A 19,080-nucleotide genomic window follows, 5' to 3' on the forward strand; every position below is an offset into this window, starting at 1 on the left:
AATAAAATTAAAAAAATAATTCAAAAAAAAAATTTTTTTTAACCCATAATGAGTCCATGACTGTTAATTTTGAATGAGAAAACTGTTTTTTTTAAACTTCTCAGTATTCCATTTCTAAAATGGGAAATACTGATAGATACAACCAACATGCACAAAAGCCATTTGGGGTCCACAACCCAAAATGTTGAGAACCACTGGCTTAGAGGAAGGAGAGTACAGCAGGTAAAACTATGGGCTTTGCAGTGGACAGACCTGGTCCTGATTCTGGCTCTGTCTCTTATTAGTTATACGCTTCTTGGGAAGTCACTTAACATCTGAGAGCCTTGGTTATTACTTCATCTTTAAAACACTGATATAACCATAAAACTCCTCGAAGAGAACATGGGCAAAAACACTTTGACAAATATACCAATGTTTTCATAGATCAGTCTCCCAAACAGAAATAAAAACAAAAATAAATAAATGGGATCTAATCACATGTACAAGCTTTCACACAGCAAAGGAAACCATAAACAAAAAGAAACCTACAGAATGGGAGAAAACATCTGCAAATGATGCAATCAACCAGGGCTTGATTTCCATTTCCAAAATATACAAACAGTTCCTACAGCTCAATAAAAAAAAAAAAAAAGGTGCAGAAGACCTAGAGACCTTTCTCCAAAGAAGACATACAAATGGCCGACAGACACATGAAAGCGTGCCCAACACTGCCAAGCGGGCACAGAGGTACTACCTCATGCTGGCCAGAAGGGCCATCACTAAAAAGCCCACAATTAACAAATGCCGGAGCGAATGTGGAGAAGAGAAAACCCTCCTACACTGTTGGTGGGAATGTGAGTTAGTGCAATTGATATGGAAAACAAAGGATGAGATGATTGGATGGCATCACGAACTCAATGGACTTGAATCTGAGCAAACTCTGCCAGGTGATGCAAGACGGGGAAGGCTGGAGTGCTGCAGTCCATGGGGTCACAGAGAGACAGACTGAACAACAACGGAAACCAGCATGGAGGTTTCCAAGCAGATTAAGAATTACCCTATGATCCAGCAATCCCACTCCTGGGTGTTTATCTAGAAAAAACTATAACTCAAAAACATGTATTCACCCCTATGCATACAGGAGCACTGCTCACAACAGCCAAGACATGGAAGCAGCCTAAACGCCCACTGAGAGATGAACAGGTGAAGAAGATGCAGCGTGTATGTGCAATGAAGTAATACTCAGCCATAGAGAGAATGGAGTAACGCCGTTTGCAGCAACATGGGTGCGACCAGAGCTCATCATACTAAGTGAAATAAGCAGAGGAACAACAAACACCATATGACACCACTGATATCTGGAATCTAAAATGCGACACAAACGAACCGCTCTATGAAACCATCACAGAAACAGAGACCAGACCTGTGGTTGCCAAATGGGACGGAGGCAGGGGAGGGAGGGAGTGGGAGCCTGGGATTAGCAGATGCGAACAGGTACATACAGAATGGATAAGTAAGGTCCTACCCACACAGCCCAGGGAACTACATTCAAGATCCTGTGACAAACCACAATGGGAAAGAATACGAAAAAGTATATATAACTGAGTCACTTCACTGTGGTACAGCAATACTATCAGTCAATTACACTACACTGTAAGTCAATTACACTTCAATAAAAGAAAAGCAGTGATGTAAGAACAAAGCCACCTCTGTTGTCCTGAGCATGAAGGGAAAGCTGCATTAAAGCCCCCAGGAAGTGCTTAGCAGCAACTCCAAGGCTGTTCAAGCCCAGCTCCCTGACATGTCTAGGAATCTGAGGGACGCAGAGATCCAAGCCTCCAACTGATCAGTAGGAGATACGATACAAAAGGAGCAACCCTCAAAGGAGAGAGCAGTGACTCCTCAAAGCACCTGCGCCAGCCTCCTTTCCCAAGTGAAAGCTACTAGGGAAGCAGAGAGAAGGCCAGAAGGCCTCCCCTGCCTGGTGGATGCCGGGCCCTCACCTTTTCAGGCTGACGATCGAGGCATTCTGCCCAGCTTTGTTCAAAACGTCATTCCATTCTTCGTCATCCCCACGGATTACATATCTATAAAAATAAAAGGAAATATCAAAGCCTGCTCAAAGGAAGAGAAGACAGCTTAAAAGAAAGAGGGTGGTGACGTTCTCATCACACACGTCCTGCCATGAGAGCCAGGCTGAGATATGCCAGCGTCTGCACCTCAGAGAGCAGGGAACGGGAACGTCACCGGAGCAGGCAGGGGTCACGGGCACAGAGGCAGCCACCCGACTTCTCCCGCTCAACTCACCAACCACCCAAGAGAAGCCTCCTGTTACCCCCAACATCTCCCTGCTCGCCCCCACCTCCACAGCCCACAAGCCCCTGGACTGTGCCCTGCCCCGCCCACCTCTGGGATCTAGCAGTCCTGACAAGTCAAGGGTCTGATGCTGCAAAGCCGAGGGCAAAGCTCAATACCCTGCTCTTGGACCTCCAGGCTGCCTCCATCTGATGTCCAACCACCATCCCTAATGACTCGGCAACGGGACTACAGGTCAAAAAGGCTCCGAGGCCACCAAATTCTGGAGCATTATTCACAATCTACGGGGCAGGCACCACCGTTGTAGCTGAAGCTCGAAAAGGGCTGTAACTTTCAGGGCACAGAAGGTTGGAGAGCAAGGGAGTTTTGTTGGAATGTTGGCCACAGAACCCTTTCTTCAAATTCACGTCAAAAGCCAGGTATTAAAAAGTAGCCACTGAAAGTGGGTGCTTATGGATCAGCAGCCCCCTCCCCTGAGGGGCCTGGGACACAATACCATTTGCAAGTCATGACTTACAAAGTGGCAGAGCAGATCTGGGGAAAACAAATCTTTCAAAATTATGCAAATAGTGAATGGGGAGATTTTTAGCTATTAGTGCTTCTAAGAACAATCCCATGAAACACAGCTTTCGGGGCACCCAGGATGTGAATTAGAAGAAATGAGCAGAGTCTCTGTGCTTCCCGCGAGCCGCCGAGGGGCCTTACTGAGAGAGGTCCATGTCCTTCAGCTTCCCCACTTCTTTCCTGTGTTTCTCCTGAAACTCCTTGGCCGCTTCGTCCTGCGGTCAGAGTCAGGCAGGGGGCAAATCAGACAGAGGTGAGGGGGAGGAACACCGTCACGACCACCAGCAGACCTCTCCTTCACCACGTTCACCACCTCCCACACCTGCAGAGGAAGCTCTTACTAAAGTGTACACAACGTTAAAACATGCCTTCTGAAAAATCTAAAAGGACAAACAAGCATTGCAACAGAAGCTGCCTGACTGCCGGCTCTCACACACACTCAGCGGGAGGCCTCGTCCAGGGCAGGGAGCACACACAAAGGCAGGGAAACTTGGGGAGTGCGCTCCTCACACCCCTAGGACCCCAGCGCCGAGGGCCCTTCCTCCAGGGCAGAGAGAAGAGGTTCGGTGTTTGTACCAGGTCGTCGCTCAGCGTCTTCATTGTGGGCTCCATAACCACATCCTTCACTGCCACCATCTGCTCCTCGATGGCCTTCTCCTGCACTTCATTGAACAGCTACGAAAGACCAAGGCCGAGAAGCAGCAGATGAAGGAGCAGCCGAGACCCAACCACTCGTTACTCAACCACTGAGCACACACTCCGTGCGGTTTGGAGTCCACGCACTCGGGCGAGCAGGAAAACAGTGGAGACAAGGCTCACTCCAATCAGGGTGCCTCTGGGAGAGAATGTTACAGCTGAAGCCCTCCATTTCTGTGTGTGTGTGAGAGAGAGAAGATCTGAGGCAATTAGAACCAAATGTTAACATTTCTGCATCTTTGGGCAGAAAATGGGCCAAAACCCTGCCCTCGGCTGAGGTTACCTTCACAACCTTGCGGATGATCCGGTTGAAAAGTCCCATCAGTTGGCCCGAGGGCAGCTCAATCTCCTTTTCCAGCTGGTCCACGGACTTGTGTTGCAGCCCGATCCCTAAGAGAAGAGCCTGGGGGACAGGAAATCTGTTGGAGTGGCTGCCAGAACAGGCTTTTATCCGTTAAAATGGCACCGAGAACCAGAGTTACTCTCCCTTGGTCAAAACGTCGACTGGCACTACTAGGAAATCTTCCCGCTCATCCGCCAGGAAGCACGCCTTCCTCCTGAAATCCCCAGACCAACTTCTTATCCCGGCAAACAGCCGCTTCACAGCTGTGTTACAATACAGGGTGCTCTTGGACCTCTGATAAGCAGAGAAAGAAGCGAGGCACACGGTGGGGTAGAAGAATGGATTCAGACAGCGGCTCTTCTGCTAACTGTTTTGCTGGGTGCATGGCTTGACTGGAGAGCGCAAGGGTCCCCTACCTGCAAAAGGGGACCCCTACCCCCTCATCAGAACCATGAAGAAGTAAATGCTATCAGAACCACAAAGAACTAAATGCCCAAAGTTATGTCATAGCAGCCGACCAACTCCCAGCATATAAACTGCTCCACAAAGCCAGCACACAAGCAGCAGGTAACCTACCGACTGGGCCGCAGACAGGGCCAGGTCCCCCAGCTGGTTCAGGAAATACAGCCGGGAGATGGCCGGGATCATGTCCATGATGAGGTGATAGTCAACCATGTTCCGTGAATACATCTCCAGCCTCTTCAGATCGTAGGGGAGGAAGAGTGCTTCCAGCTCCTCCCGGCGTAGGGCTGGACATGCGACAGAGCCAGACGGGTCAGGGCAGCCCGACACCCTTGCTGGAATTCCCACATGGCACGCACAAAGGTCCCCGAGTGGCACCCGGCAGCTGTTCCTCCACCAGTCTTCAGCCAGAGCAGGGGAGGACCACCCGAAAGAGCCTGCCCACCCATACAACACCCCGCCTCAGGCAGCCCTGACCTCCTCATGCAGAGGGCAGGCGGCTCGGGCTGTGTGACAGGGGTGGGTGGTGTGTGACCCTCATGTTGGCACGGGACTCTGAGCATCAGTGCCCTGGGGTTAGAGGACCCCAGCATTTTCCCCACTTCATCACTTCTCTTCAGGACCCAGCTTTGCAGGCAGCACACAGGCTCCCACCCCCAGCTCCAGAAACATTTTTCCACCCAAATATAATTGATCCCAAAAGAGACACACATTCACATAACAACCAACAGGGGGGAAAAATCCCCACAGCTGTTAGCACTAATGATCCTTTACACCTTTTTTATATTTTAAGTATTCAAACAGAATCTGTGTGCCCAAAGCATTTCTATGTGTTGGCTACAGAAGGTTGGCAGCAGATTCTTATTACAATTACATGAATGAGGAAATGGAGCCTCAGAATTGAGCTAGTTGCCCTAGCTCACGGGATTTAGAACAAGTTCCAGAACTGACTAGCTGCAGGCCTTACATATGTCTCTGAAGCCAAGTCACACATGCCTCTAGTCCTGTCGTGGGGATGACAGGCACAGCGGGTGACAGAGGCCTTGTGATGGGGCAGGGACTGCTCAGTGGAGGTGGCGGCGGGGGATACAGGCCTGCAACTTGTCCCTCCACACCTAGTCTAGCCCGCCCCTTGGACCACACGCCCACCTCCCATATGTTCTGCACCACCAAGCCCCACCAGCCCTCAGGCCACCTGGCCAGCTCACCCGGCTGCACAGGTTTCCCGATGTTTCTGTTCTGGAGGATGTTCAGAGCCAGGGGAGGAGAGAAGGTGCTGAACTGGTAAGACAGCAGGGCTAGGAACCGCCTTCGGAAATCTGCGGGTCCAACCAGACGGAGTCAGAGGTCTGCAGGGCCCAGGGCCCGTCACCTGGCTGCCCCCCAGGTCCACTCCCCACTCACCTTTCCAAAAGGCAGAGAGCCAGGCGCCCTGGTCTGCCTCCTCCTCATCCATCAGTGTCTTCAGCATGATGCACGAGTGCTCTCCAGTCAGGTCATTCTGGGGAACACAGATCCCTGACTGGCACCAAGGCCCCCTTTATGAAGCCCCTATCAACGCGCATGGGTAAGCACGCTCTATGGATCTTTGCTTCCTCCTCAGAGGGAGGGGCGGCCTCACCCTCATTCTCGCAGGGCCCACTGCCTACATGACAGCTTCCAGAGGCTACTCTGTCCTGGTGGCCCCCGCGATGGAACAAAGCTGCTTGAACCTTCAGAGCACGCCTTCTCCCCTCGCTCACACCAGGTCAGACTATGAGCCGAGAGGCATTACAGCTTAAACACCACATGACCCAATCAACATGTTTTGGTGACTCACAGCAAAGACTCCATGGCCAGCAAAGAGCATGGCAAGGGTTCTCATCCTGGCAACAGGCTTACAAGGGCGGGCTCCTTTAGGTTCCAAAACAGTGACCACAGGTTTTAAGATTTTTTACTACACAACAACCACACAGCCCAACACCATAAAAATATCTAACAGATTTCAACTGAAGAGCATTCAAGTAACAAAATGCCACCACCAAGTCACAAGCAAGCAGTGCTGAACTCACTGGCTCCAGTGCACTCCCTGCAGTCGACGGCCAAGGCCACACCCCAGACTCAACCAGCCTCGCTGATGAGGACCCAGCCCCGCCATAGGCTCCCCGGCCCCATGGAAGCAGCCACACACCCAGTGGTCCTCACCAGTCCAGCTCTGAACTCTCAAATGGGCATCTCCCTTGGATACTGACCTTGAGCTCTCCCAAACCACACCTCCGACACTCCCTCTGAGCTGCTGCTCCCCTCTCCAACAAAACAGAGCGATCAGGAGAACGTCACCCTCCTGGCACGACCTCCACCAGCCGCCCGACACCCTCTGTGCCCACACTCTTCACTGCCCTCCAGTTGCAGGGGATGCACTGGCCCCCACTCCTGCCCTCCGGCCTCTTCCGGGCCTGCAGACCTGTCATCAGCCCCCCTCACCTGTGTCTGCATGAGCTCTGCAGGACCATACCCTGCAGCCGACCAGCATGTTCTGGAATCTCCCGGCTGACGAGCCACCCCAGCTCCAATCCCCCTCCAGCGACCTATTCCTCTGGCCCCTCTGCCTCGTGTAGGAACCACCTATTCAGTCTATCTCCTCACCTCCTTCTCTTCTCCTGTCAGGGTAACCCCTCCACAGAAGCCACCTTCACTCCAATCACCAGTGCCAGAGTCCAACGGTCAACTGTCCTCAATTCATTCATTCTCTTGAGGACAATCAATGACTTCCCTTCTTTAAACCACAAACCCTGCCCTTCTCCTACAGATCACAGCTCTTCCTCCTCAGCCCCCTACCTTGATGTATTTTCCAACTCATTCCTCTAAATGCTGGAATGTCCAAGGACTCACCTTCTTTATTCTCAGCCCCTACTTTCAACAGCTTTAAAAACTTACTCACTGAACAAAAGTATTTACTGAACACACACTATACACAGCAGATGCTATTAAGTGCTGGGCTTACAGCTGTGAAGAAAATAGACACTGACCCCCTCCAAAATCCTTTACCCAAGAGTATATTCTATTAAGAACACATTGATGACTCTCAAATCTGTCTCCAGGCCCAGCCTCTTCTTCGAATTCCAGATTCCTGTGGTCAACTGCCTATTCCCTATGTCCATTCGAAGGTCTTATTAGACCCCAAAACAGTTCTCACTTCCACCTCCAAACCTGGTCCTCCCCATTGAGTCTTATCTCAGCAAACAGCACTTCCAACTCCCAGTCTCTCAAGCCAAAAATCAAAGCACTGCCCTCAAGCCTTGTGTTCATTCATCTTCCACATCTCCACCTTTGACTCTTCTCAGTTCACCTTTGACTCTACTCAGTTCCTTCCAAACACCCCTGGCATCTGGCACCTTCTCTCCCCTCACTGCATCCCCCTGAGCCACGCCACCCCTTTCATCCGCTCACCTCCCCGCCTCGACTGCGGTCCACTGCCCACGCGGCAGCCCCGAACGTTCCCTCTAACCCCTCCCTCTACCAGAACAGGGAGCGGCCCTGCCATGAACCTCCACCCTTTCAAGGGTCCTCCAGCCACACCGGCCTTGTATCTCCTTCAAATCACCAGTGTCCTTTCCACCTCAGGTCCTCACATTTGCTGTGCCCTCTGCTTGGAAGCGCTCTTCTCTGCGGGCAGGGCTGTCACACGGCTGGCCCACTCTGACCGTTCAGGCTGCAGTGTGAAACGTCACCCCAGAAGCCTGGCCACTCACCACACCATCGCCACCTGAGCGTTTGTTTGCTCACTATGTTATTTCCACTCATCAGAAAACAAGCTTTCCCGGCTTATCTTACTCACCGCCTGATTCACCACAGGCGCTAAATATTTTTTCTAATAACCTGACTCACTAGCTCTCCCACCTTCTACTTTATTCTCTACGGCTCTGTTATAACCACACAGTCACATCCCTCCTTCAGACACCAACTTACCTCAAGCACTGCTAAAACCACTTTCCTTTCTGTTTTCTCAAAAAGTACATATAAAAAGTACGTACTCGAGAAGGCCCCCAGTGACAGGATTCCAGAACCAGGGGGACAAGTCCACGTGCACCTCTGCCATCTCAGTCAAGCACAAAGCTGCTTGACTGCGTGGGGCGGAGATGGGGGCAGGAACAAGTGTGACCACGTGGCCTCAGTGAGGCCGGCTGCCCCGGGGGCCATCAGAGCCAACCTCCTGGTGGCACAGGGACGCCTGTTCAGAGCGGAGCCAGAGGAACCAGGGCTCTGCAGGGACACGCCTGTCGCCAGCCCCTTCTTTGCCACACGCCTCACTCACCGGGGTTTGTCGCAGATAAACAGGAACAAACCCAGCTCGTTTCCAGAACCTGCAAAGACACAGAACCTGCTGTCGCCAAGTGTGCCTTCTGGGAGCGGCTGGCATAGGCTATGGGGAGTCTCCGATGGCCGTCGCCCCAAGACAGACAGACACAGCCTGGAGAATGCGAGCTCTCGGGACGCCAGGGCCCAGAGGACACTTACTTGAGGAGCCTGGGGGTCAGGCCGTAGGACACCCCCAGGTAGTCCAGGCGTTCAGCAGGCCTCTCATTCAGCTTGAGAAGTAAGGGAGGCAGGTCCTTCCGGGGAGTGACGACTTCTTCCAACAAGCTGACGGCCTGGCGGATGCCGGGGGAGGGCAGGTCCACCCAGCAGAGGAGGAGGAAGGTTAGCGACATGCCCAAGCACCCCAGCCACACCAGGTTCTGGACAAACACACCAAAAACTGGGGTGGGTTTCTAGCTTTGTTCCCATGGTTTTAAGAATGAAAACACACCGCTAAGCCCAGTGATCATTCCCAAGAATCCCAAACCCCTAGACAAGCCTGGAATCACACTCCTTAGAACCCAGAATTCAGGAAATAGCCACATGTTTAGAAACGCCAAACACATGTACAAAGAGACAGAGGCAGGGTTCTCAAGATGGGCTAAAGATGCAGGTCTGCCACCACATGGCTCCAGTGTCTTGGGAAGTGACACACCTCTGAGCCTGACCTTAAATATAAGCCCTCCCCTCTTCCAGAACAGGCACATTGTGAAAAATCAAAGGAACCCACATGAAAAGCCGCCCTAGCACCTAGTGTTATATCCAGAAAGACAGAGCTTCCCTGGGTCTGGCTTCAGTACTGAGGGGAGGAGACTGCAGAGCTAGGGCTTCAAGCTCAAAGGTGCATCAGCATCACCTGGGAGCTTGTTAAGACCCAGATTGCTGGGTCCTACCCTAAAGCCTCAATTCAGGGACTGATAGACTTAACACGTCTCCAGATGAGGCTGATGATGCTGATCCGAGGGCCTCGGTTTAAGTGCTAGCTAGAGAGAGAGAAGCATCTCCAAAACCAGAGAGGAGCTCAGCTGCTGTGGCCCAGTGTAGCCCAGACCACGAGACTGCTCTTGAGGATGATCCTGAAGACCCAGAGAGGAAACGCGGTCTCTGCCAGGAACTGGGAGCCCGGCCAGAAGACGCTTACCTCACTGCTGATGGTGTGAATCTCCCTCGATGTCTCCAGGACCTTCTCCTCAAGACAAGGGAACCTGCCCTCATAGTACATCTGCAGCAGTTGCAGGGCTCGGCTGCCATAGCCCATCTGTGAGCACACACGAGAGAAACGGGCGAGGGGAGCAGAGATGTCCTCAGCGTCTAAGCACTTCTGCTCCCCTGTACCACTTCTAGAAAGCCTCACTCTGGATCACCCTGCCCTTGGCAAAGAGAACCAATGAAACCCCCCAACAAGGTCAAAGCAGAGACCCTCAAGACCTCATGGAGCAAGATCCTCATTCTTGCACCATCTAGCCCGCCCATCTGCCACCTGAGTGGGAGGCCGGCCAGACGGCCGGCCACACTTTCTGGTCCACGGCTCAGCCAGCGCCAAACTGATGACTCTCCAGCTAACTCCTCAGTGGAGACTTCCAAGACAGACAGTCATGACAGTAAGATCTGGTTCCCCAGCCCTCTGTCCTCACAAAGGGAAGAGCAACCATATACAACCATCCCGCCTGCCCACCCAGCCCCGGGCAAATCGCCCCTAGCACCTGGGTCTGCTACTCCTTGACCAGCTTCCTATTTAAACAACCGAGTGCACCTGGCCTAATGACGGCCAGCAACATGCCTGCAACTACTGATAGCACGCCAGCTTTGAAGGCATGAAGACACGTTACCCCTTGATAGTCCGGGTGAACAGCAATGCGAACCACCCTTCCACCTGAGAGACCGCCAAAGTCTGGGTCTTGGAACTGTGAGGGAGGCACAAGCCAGTAACTTAGCAACAAAAGACAGCCTCCAACATCACCAGTGTCCCCCCGCCCCCACCCCGAGACACCCCAGGGAAAGCACTTCACCTGTTCTGACACTGTCCATGGAATCAGGTCACCTGAAGCCTTCTTGCCCCGAGACAGGCTGTTCAAGATGGACTGGCGCGAAATCTCCCCCTCAAGGCACACCTGTGGGGAGAGCAGGACGGTGCAGACAGGCGGCTCCAGGTAGGGCGCCCACCCACAGAACCTCACCGGCGCCCTGCCCTGGCTCTGACCAGGCCAGCTGTTTCCACTCCCGCTCACACTTAACCCTGTAACCAACTCATCTGTTTCTAAGGGAAGTTTCATTACTATGTCCCGTGGGCATCCTGACACCATCACCTAAGGAGGCAGAATACTGACAGCCCCCTGGCCCAGAAAGCAAAACCACACTAGACGAGGGTCTCCACACACGGTGTACACGTGAGCTCATCGATTAAGACTCGGGAGGGTCATATGGCTCTGTACAGAACTGTGCAAATTCACAATGACTCATGGGCAAACACAGTTAAACACGGTATGTGCACGTAATGAAATACAATTTTAACCCTTAAAAATTATGAAAATTATGAATATTTGACATGTTGGAAAAAAAGATTGCCAAATACTATGATCCCATGTTTGTGAATAAGAAAAACGATAAAGAAATGCATAAATACATGCCAGGCACTAAAAACATGTTTCCAATCTGCCTTTTAATTTTACAAGTACCTGGACTGCTTTTGAAATAAAGAGGAAAACAAATTTCTGTTTCAGGAGCTGTAAGTCAAAATATGCAAAGCCAGTTCTGCCTTGCAGCCATCTGTGAACAGTGAAGCTTTGGGTGTGTGTTAGGGTGGCGGTTTCCTTTGCACCCTAACTGCCTGTCTGGATACACCCAGTCACTTGGCTCCAGCTCAGGAGTCAACAGCTTCTGCTTCTGCACTCCCATTACTGAGCCACTAATCCTTGACTGCCTAAGTGGTTCCCAAATCGATGCCACAAGGACACCTCAGCTTCTGTACCTGGATGACAGCAAGCACTTCTGGAAGGGCATTCTGGGTGGGGGGCACAGGAGGCAGGAGGCAGAAGAGATGGTGAGCAGGGGCATCAGAAAGCATCTGAAGGTCGTTGGGAGAGTTCTGTGGAGCACAAACACGGTCAGTGAGAACCACTCCTCATCCCGTCCTTATTCGAGCGGCTACTCCAGAATCACGACTGGAGAACTGCCTTCCTCGAAGCCAAGTGAAGTGCTGAAACCCAGGAAAGCACATGCCAGCATCTCGGCCGGGCAGGCTGACACTCTCCATAAGGGCCTCAGTGGGATGAGCCTCCTGTGCTTGCTGTCACCTCACCAGGAGCGCTGAGGCTGCAGAGCGGGGGCGGAGAAATGCTTAGTTAGCACTACACACCTCACGGCTGGGAAGTGAAGCTCCTCCTGATAAGAGGCTGCTATTTTAGGAAAACCTCTCAGGGCTTCTAACACCAACCCTTCAGCCTTCTATTAAAGGCTATTATTCATAAAAATGCTACCTAGACACACACAAAGTGTCCTTTCCAATGTTATCTTTTTAGTTTTTAAGACTTCCAAATATTCTAAATTCTCATTCACTGATCCCTAAAAATAGCCGGGGGTGTAAGGTTGGTCTCAGGTCACAGAGCACCCCCCAGATTACAACTGCTATGTCATCTCAGCCCATCCATTCAGCCAACTGGCAAGAAATATAAGTACCCCTTTTACAATGGGCAAAACTTACCACCCTCTCCAGCCACGACACACGGAACTACATGCAGAAATCCCATGCTCCATATACAAAGCTGGAGCAAAAGACAAGCCTGAACAATGGGAAATGCAACCCTGAAGTAGAACCCCTGGCCCCTGCCAACATCAGGACATTCTAGTCCCAGTGGAATGGTCACCTGAGCCACTGGGTAACAAAAGATGCAAAAAGTCAAGTAAAAAGGCACTGCCAAGAGCTGAAATTCACTGCTCAAGTCCATTTGAGGGCTGGTTTCAGTTACCTTGTAATGAGAAGCCACGTAGAGAGCCATAAGCCGTTGGAGGAAAACCTCGGAGGCCTTATGGTAGCAAAAGAGGGTATCTCTATTAACATAGTAGCTGGATTTGAGGTTAAGCAACCAAAACATATCGGAGAGAGCCCCGAACAAGACACGCTACTTCCAAGGACAACCTGGATACGTGGGTTCCCTCAGCCTGGGAAGCGCAGGCCCTGGTTCTAAGCAGAAACATATCAGGGAAGGAAGAGAAGGAAAATCGAGAACATTCCACCTTCTCCTCTTCCCAGAGCAGCAGCCTGTGAGGCAAAGGGCCAGAACCTTCAGTTTAACTCTCCCACCATCCCTTCTCCCTTTCACAGGACGAACGGGACCCAGGAGGATACAGCTCACAGGCTTCAGGCAAGGGGCAGCCAGAGACAATCCGAGTGATGTTGAGGCAATCCAGGCACAGCAGGTCGTTCAGCCACTTCTCCACGGCGTCCCCAGGGGCGTATCGGATCGACTCCTGCAGGGAAACCTCATGCAGGGTTCGCACTGTTCAAAATACATGCAAGACTTAATACATTTTGTCCAGGAGATCAAGGCAAATGTTCTACTTTATCTCTGTCACGTGGTACCCACATAAATATGGCTCAAGAATTTAAACTGAGTGGTTTTAAATTGTTCCAGTGGATGTTCAACTTGTCTGGACACCAATCCCCAAAGGTCTCACTACGTCAAGGCAACCAATGCCCCGAGATGGTGACAAACAGGAATCCAGTCACCAGAAGGCCCAGGTCAGCCTCCCGCCTGGTCACTAGTTTGCCGTTCCTCAGAGAAAAGCAACTTCATCTCCTAGGGACTCAGCCTCTCTGCCTGATCGTCAGAAGGTCTGCTATCACCCACAGTGTCATGAGGGGAAGGGCCCAGGAAGAGTGTGAAGTGACTTGCTGTGCACCGCAGGCCCATCCAGAGCTCTGGGGCTACCTGATGCCAGCCTGGCCGTCGCCGTGGTCTTGTTCTCAGCGGTGGTGCTGACCTGGCTCTGGGCACTCTGTTGGCGGAGCTGCTGAATTAGCTTGAGGGATAGGGACCGGCCAGTGCCCTCGTAGCTAGGAGAAAAAGCAAAGGCAGTTAGGCTCGAGGTGCCAAATCACCTTTCCAGGAGGGGATCGACCTGATGAAACACCAGACTCCTGCTTGCTGAGAACAGCCCTTCACCTCTGAACTCCCAGCAGGGCATGTGCACGCCCGAAGGAAGCTGGGCTGCATGGTGGCTCAGCTGAGCCATCTAGGCCTGGGCTCAAGTCCTGGCATGTCCCTTTAGTACCTCTGGGCCAGGAACTCAACTTCTCTCAGCCTCCCCCTCAAAAGGGGATGTAAAATGTACACAGCTCACCGGGCTGTACTACGAACTAAAAAACGACGACCAAAAAGATGACATGAACACAGCCTTTAGTATAATGGAACTGGAACAAAGATGAATGGTCGAGTAACGAGAAGTTGCATGGTTGAAAGATGAACTGAGAGATTTCCAGTTTGGAAAAATCAAGATTAAACAAATCCACCATCTAAGTAATTTTTTTCAGGACTACTTTCCCTTGAAAGAGGACATAAACTAGAATTTTTTTCTAATTTTCAATTAGAAAAATGAACAGAGGACCTGAATAGATACTTCCCCAAAGAAGATACACTATGGCCAAAAAGCACATGATAGGATGCCCCACATCAGTCAACTAACAGGGACATGCAGATGAAGATCACTTGAGACACCATTTCTTGCTCACTAGGACGGCTATAGTCAAAAAGGACATATAAATGTTAGCAAAAACATGGAACCCTTACACACTGCTGCTGGGAATGTAAAATGGTATTGTCGCTTTGGAAAACAATCTGGAACTTCTTCAGTTAGAAAGTTACCATTTGACCCACTAGGTTTGACTTCTAGGTATACCCGCAAGAGAACAGAAAATGTGTCTACACAAAAACATGAATGTTCACAGCAGCACTGTACTAGCCGAAAGAGAAATAAATGATCGTCAACAGACAAATGGAAAGACAAGATGTGCATAAACACATACCGGAGTATTATTTGGCCAAGAAAAGGAATGAAGTACTGATATAAGCTACATGGAAGAACCTTGCAAACATTATGGCTAGTGAAAGAAGCCAGTCACAAAAGACCACATATTCAAAGATTCCACTTATAATCAAGAGTGGGACTAGGCAAATCCATACATACAGAAAACTGAGTAGTGATTCCCTAGAACTGAGGAAAAGGAAGGAATTGGAGGATAATAAAGGGTATGGGGATTCTTTCCGGGAAAATGAAAATGTTCTAAATTGTCATGATGGCTGCACAACTCTATGAATATAATGAGTAAATTGTATAGTGGGTGAATAATATCTCAATAAAGATGTTACCAGAAAAAGTAAAATACATCTTATTTAACTATTTTCAGTGTAAGTAAAGCAGTCAAATAATAAATCTAAAATATAGAACTATTTCTTTAAAATGTGACTTCCATATAGAAATCAACAATGAAGGCAAGTACACATTGACCTGGGCAGATTTCATAGTATATTCTTTTTTTTTTTTTTTCTGGCCACACTACGTAGTTTGTGGGATCTTGGCTCCTTGACCAGGGATCAAACCCAGGCCACCAGCAGAGGAAGTTCAGATTCCTAACCACTGAACCACCAAGGAATTCCCAGTATATTTTTACATGAAAAAGCAAATGCAAAACATTATGGAAACTATGTTTATGTTCTTATTCAAAATGAAAAAGTAAAATAAATGTACACCAAAATTCTAACAAGCTATCTCTAGAGAGTCAGATCGCTGGATTTCTTTTTGCTTACCTTCCCTTTCTCACTTTTCCATAGCAAACAACTAAATACTTCAAAATTTTGAAAAAGCTGCTTTCTTATGATAATTACACAGTTACTTAATACTACATTTTCACATAATTCTAGGGGATCAGACATTGGTGCATTGTGTGTGCTAAGCCGCTTTGGTCCTGTCTGACTCTTTGTGTCCCTATGGACTGCAGCCCACCAGGCTCCTCTGTCCATGGGATTCTCCAGGCAAGAATACTAGAGTGGGTTGCCATGCCCTCCTCCAGGGAATCTTCCCAACCCAGGGATCGAACCTAAGTCTCTTACATCTCCTGCACTGGCAGGCAGGTTCTTTACCACTAGCGGCCCCTAGGAAGCCCAAGACATTGGTATTGCCATTTATGTGCTCCCTAGAACCTGGTCAGACCTAGACAGGAGACACTCATCAACTGGGTAATGAAATTCCTCAGTCTGGTGTTGCCTGTTCTGGTGGGCTATAGCTCACACCAGAGGGAGCTGTAGTTTACTATGAAAGGTAAAGGAGAAGGCTGATGAGAGAGTGAAGCAGGCCCAAAGACTCAAACTTTAGGAATCAGCCCTATCCACCCAGGCCCAGGTCACGTTCACTAAATCCCACCTAACTGGCAACACCCTGTAAAGTGGGCAACGAGTCCTGCCCCCGGTGCTCACCCATTGATGGTGGATGCCATGAAAACAAGGTAGGGGCCCAGAAGACTCTTCACCAGGGGAAGGGGGATGGCAGCAGCTTCATCAATCACAAGAAGCTCAGCCTGGCCCAGTTTCACAGCATCTGCTGGATGTATGTACTGCAGGAAGGGAAAATGCACACCGTTAGCTTGGCCGCCTGATACCACGGCTGCAATCGCTGGTGAGTCACCATAAAGGCCCTCTCCTTCCCCTCTCCCCCGTCTTCTGTCTTCTTTCTCTCATTCTTCCTTCCCTGGTTAGGACAAAGCAGGGACAGCTTAGAGTCAGACGCCTGGGGCCTAACAGTTCAACCACTGACTGTGCGGCCCTTCCTCGCAGAGCCTCAGATTCCTCGCCAGAAAATGGAGGAAATACTGATGGCCGCTTGAGAAAAAAATTAGGTAAATTAGGTAAAATTAAGTAAGTCTGCACCAATGCTCTGCCTAGGACCTGGCGAGTGACAGGTGATGCCTCCATTTCCTTTCTCTCCCCTCTTTCTCATGCTTCTCCCAGCCTCACTCTAACCTGTGGGCCAGAGGCAAGCTTGGCCCCAGCAATGGCTGAAGCGGAAGACTTCAGGTTTCCCAGGTATCTTCGACACGCCACGTACTGTGTTTCCTGCTGTGACACCGTCACTACTAAGCCCCATTCTTCCTGCACTGGTGGGGACACTTCTAAGACTCACAGTCTTCCTAGCGCGCACACATTTGTATTATTAGCCTGTCACAAACTCACCACGAACTTGGCTCCCTTACGCGGATCAACAACCTCTTTAGTTCCTGCAGGGGTTCCTGCTTCTTTCAAGTTTGCAAAAGACCACGAAGAGGCATTTTATAGGAGAGGAAACCTGAAGAGCTAATTAACATCAACAACAGTATTCAACCTCACTAGTAATTAGCACAATGACACCACCCTTATGGCAGAAAGTGAAGAGGAGCTAAAAAGCCTCTTGATGAAAGTGAAAGAGGAGAGTGAAAAAGTTGGCTTAAAGCTCAACATTCAGAAAACGAAGATCATGGCGTCTGGTCCCATCACTTCATGGGAAATAGATGGGGAAACAGTAGAAACAGTGTCAGACTTTATTTTTTTGGGCTCCAAAATCACTGCAGATGGTGATTGCAGCCATGAAATTAAAAGACACTTACTCCTTGGAAGAAAAGTTATGACCAACCTAGATAGCATATTCAAAAGCAGAGACATTACTTTGCCAACTAAGGTCCGTCTAGTCAAGGCTATGGTTTTTCCAGTGGTCATGTATGGATGTGAGAGTTCGACTGTGAAGAAGGCTGAGCGCCAAAGAATTGATGCGTTTGAACTGCGTTGTTGGAGAAGACTCTTGAGGGTCCCTTGGACTGCAAGGAGATCCAACCAGTCCATTCTGAAGGAGATCAACCCTGGGATTTCTTTGGAAGGAATGATGCTAAAGCTGAAGCTCCAGTACTTTGGCCACCTCATGCGAAGAGTTGACTCATTGGAAAAGTCTCTGATGCTGGGAGGGATTGGGGGCAGGAGGAGAAGGGGACGACCAAGGATGAGATGGCTGGATGGCATCACTGACTTGATGGACGTGAGTCTGAGTGAACTCAGGGAGATGGTGATGGACAGGGAGGCCTGGCGTGCTGCGATTCATGGGGTCGCAAAGAGTCGGACACGACTGAGCAACTGAACTGAACTGAACTGAAGACAACAAGGAGATCCCACTTCCTATGCATGAGGACAAAATTTAATTAGCAGTAAAATACCACTGTTTGTGAGGACATGGGGAAACAAGAACTCAAAAAAGTGCTGGGGTGAAGGTAATTCTGCACAAACACTTGAAAGGAGAATTTGGCAAAATCCAAGAAAGATGGAAATCTATGCATATTCTAAAACCCAACAATTCCAATTCTAGACACATATAAACTGTAATGTACTCACATAGTGCTTAAAAATCAGATCTCAAGCTTCAATCTGGACAAATCCGAAAACAAATGTTGAGTGAAAAAAGGCAAGCTGAAAAAGGACAAGTATGGTATGCTACCATTTATGGATACATAATTATGTAGGGAAATATAAACACATGAATTGAAAGGAGATACACAATCTCAGAGTTATCTAAATGGAGTAACAGAAGGGCACGGATGGGGAAGGGTACAAGAGGGACTTCCACACTGAGGTTTTAGATCTTTAAAACAAAAATATAAATGGCTTTTAAGATATGAAACAAACACAGCAAGCAGCAAAATGCCAGCATTTCTTAGGCTTGAGTGCTGGCACCTCAGTATTATGTTACATTGGTCTCTGCGCTTTTCTGTAGTTTGAAGTATTTCATTACAAGTAAGATTTTGTAACTATTTTGCAAGAAGTTGAGGGATCAAAGAGGCAGAGACCCCACTCATTTCCAACAGTAGGATACACGCCCTCAATGGGGCCCCATGTCTTGGATTTTTATAGAGAAGAGCCAAATAAGCACTTCATAAAAGCAGCAGACCCTGGAGAGGCGGAGCTGACTTTAGACCTAATATTCTTCTATATCTCAATTTCCAACAAGAAGAGGCCTCAAAGGGACATAAATGTAGCCTCATAAAGTCAGGTCACCTCTTCTGTACTTCAACTCCAGCCTGGAGACAAAACCACTCTGGTAATACGAGAGGATCTCTGAAGACAGACCCCAGGAGCAGCGAGGGCTGAGCCAGGCATTTCAGGGAAAGGCTTCCCTTCTTTGGTTTGTGTATTTCTCTTAAGTTTCCACAAACCTCTGTATTCTCACTGCCTGCAGCCTGCCCCTCACCCCAACGTTAGCCTTTCCTCCTTGAAGCTGAGAGAACCAGACCAAAGTATGAAGAAATTACAGAAAGAACAGTCTAGAGACTCAGCAAGAAAAAAAATTACAGTCCTTGAGGGAAAAGGCATGAG

The 19,080-nt window shown here is 49.6% G+C and overlaps 1 protein-coding gene across 1 annotated transcript in view; it reads right to left on the reverse strand.

Moving 5' to 3' along the window:
• NAT10 (N-acetyltransferase 10) overlaps window positions 1-19,080 on the reverse strand; it is a 39,634-nt gene that overhangs the window by 2,549 nt on the left and 18,005 nt on the right. The window contains exons 12-28 of the mRNA XM_005690076.3: window positions 16,168-16,304; window positions 13,627-13,751; window positions 13,044-13,194; window positions 12,664-12,760; window positions 11,667-11,783; window positions 10,708-10,809; window positions 10,528-10,602; window positions 9,840-9,956; window positions 8,858-8,991; window positions 8,655-8,703; window positions 5,765-5,861; window positions 5,569-5,679; window positions 4,475-4,647; window positions 3,839-3,958; window positions 3,436-3,534; window positions 3,001-3,074; window positions 1,983-2,066 (exon numbers count right to left, since the gene is read on the reverse strand). Of these exons, the coding sequence (XP_005690133.2) occupies window positions 1,983-2,066; window positions 3,001-3,074; window positions 3,436-3,534; window positions 3,839-3,958; window positions 4,475-4,647; window positions 5,569-5,679; window positions 5,765-5,861; window positions 8,655-8,703; window positions 8,858-8,991; window positions 9,840-9,956; window positions 10,528-10,602; window positions 10,708-10,809; window positions 11,667-11,783; window positions 12,664-12,760; window positions 13,044-13,194; window positions 13,627-13,751; window positions 16,168-16,304 (1,862 nt within the window). The remainder of the gene's footprint in view (window positions 1-1,982; window positions 2,067-3,000; window positions 3,075-3,435; window positions 3,535-3,838; window positions 3,959-4,474; window positions 4,648-5,568; window positions 5,680-5,764; window positions 5,862-8,654; window positions 8,704-8,857; window positions 8,992-9,839; window positions 9,957-10,527; window positions 10,603-10,707; window positions 10,810-11,666; window positions 11,784-12,663; window positions 12,761-13,043; window positions 13,195-13,626; window positions 13,752-16,167; window positions 16,305-19,080) is intronic.

Source organism: Capra hircus, chromosome 15, assembly GCF_001704415.2.
Source record: "Capra hircus breed San Clemente chromosome 15, ASM170441v1, whole genome shotgun sequence".
NCBI lineage: Eukaryota > Metazoa > Chordata > Mammalia > Artiodactyla > Bovidae > Capra > Capra hircus.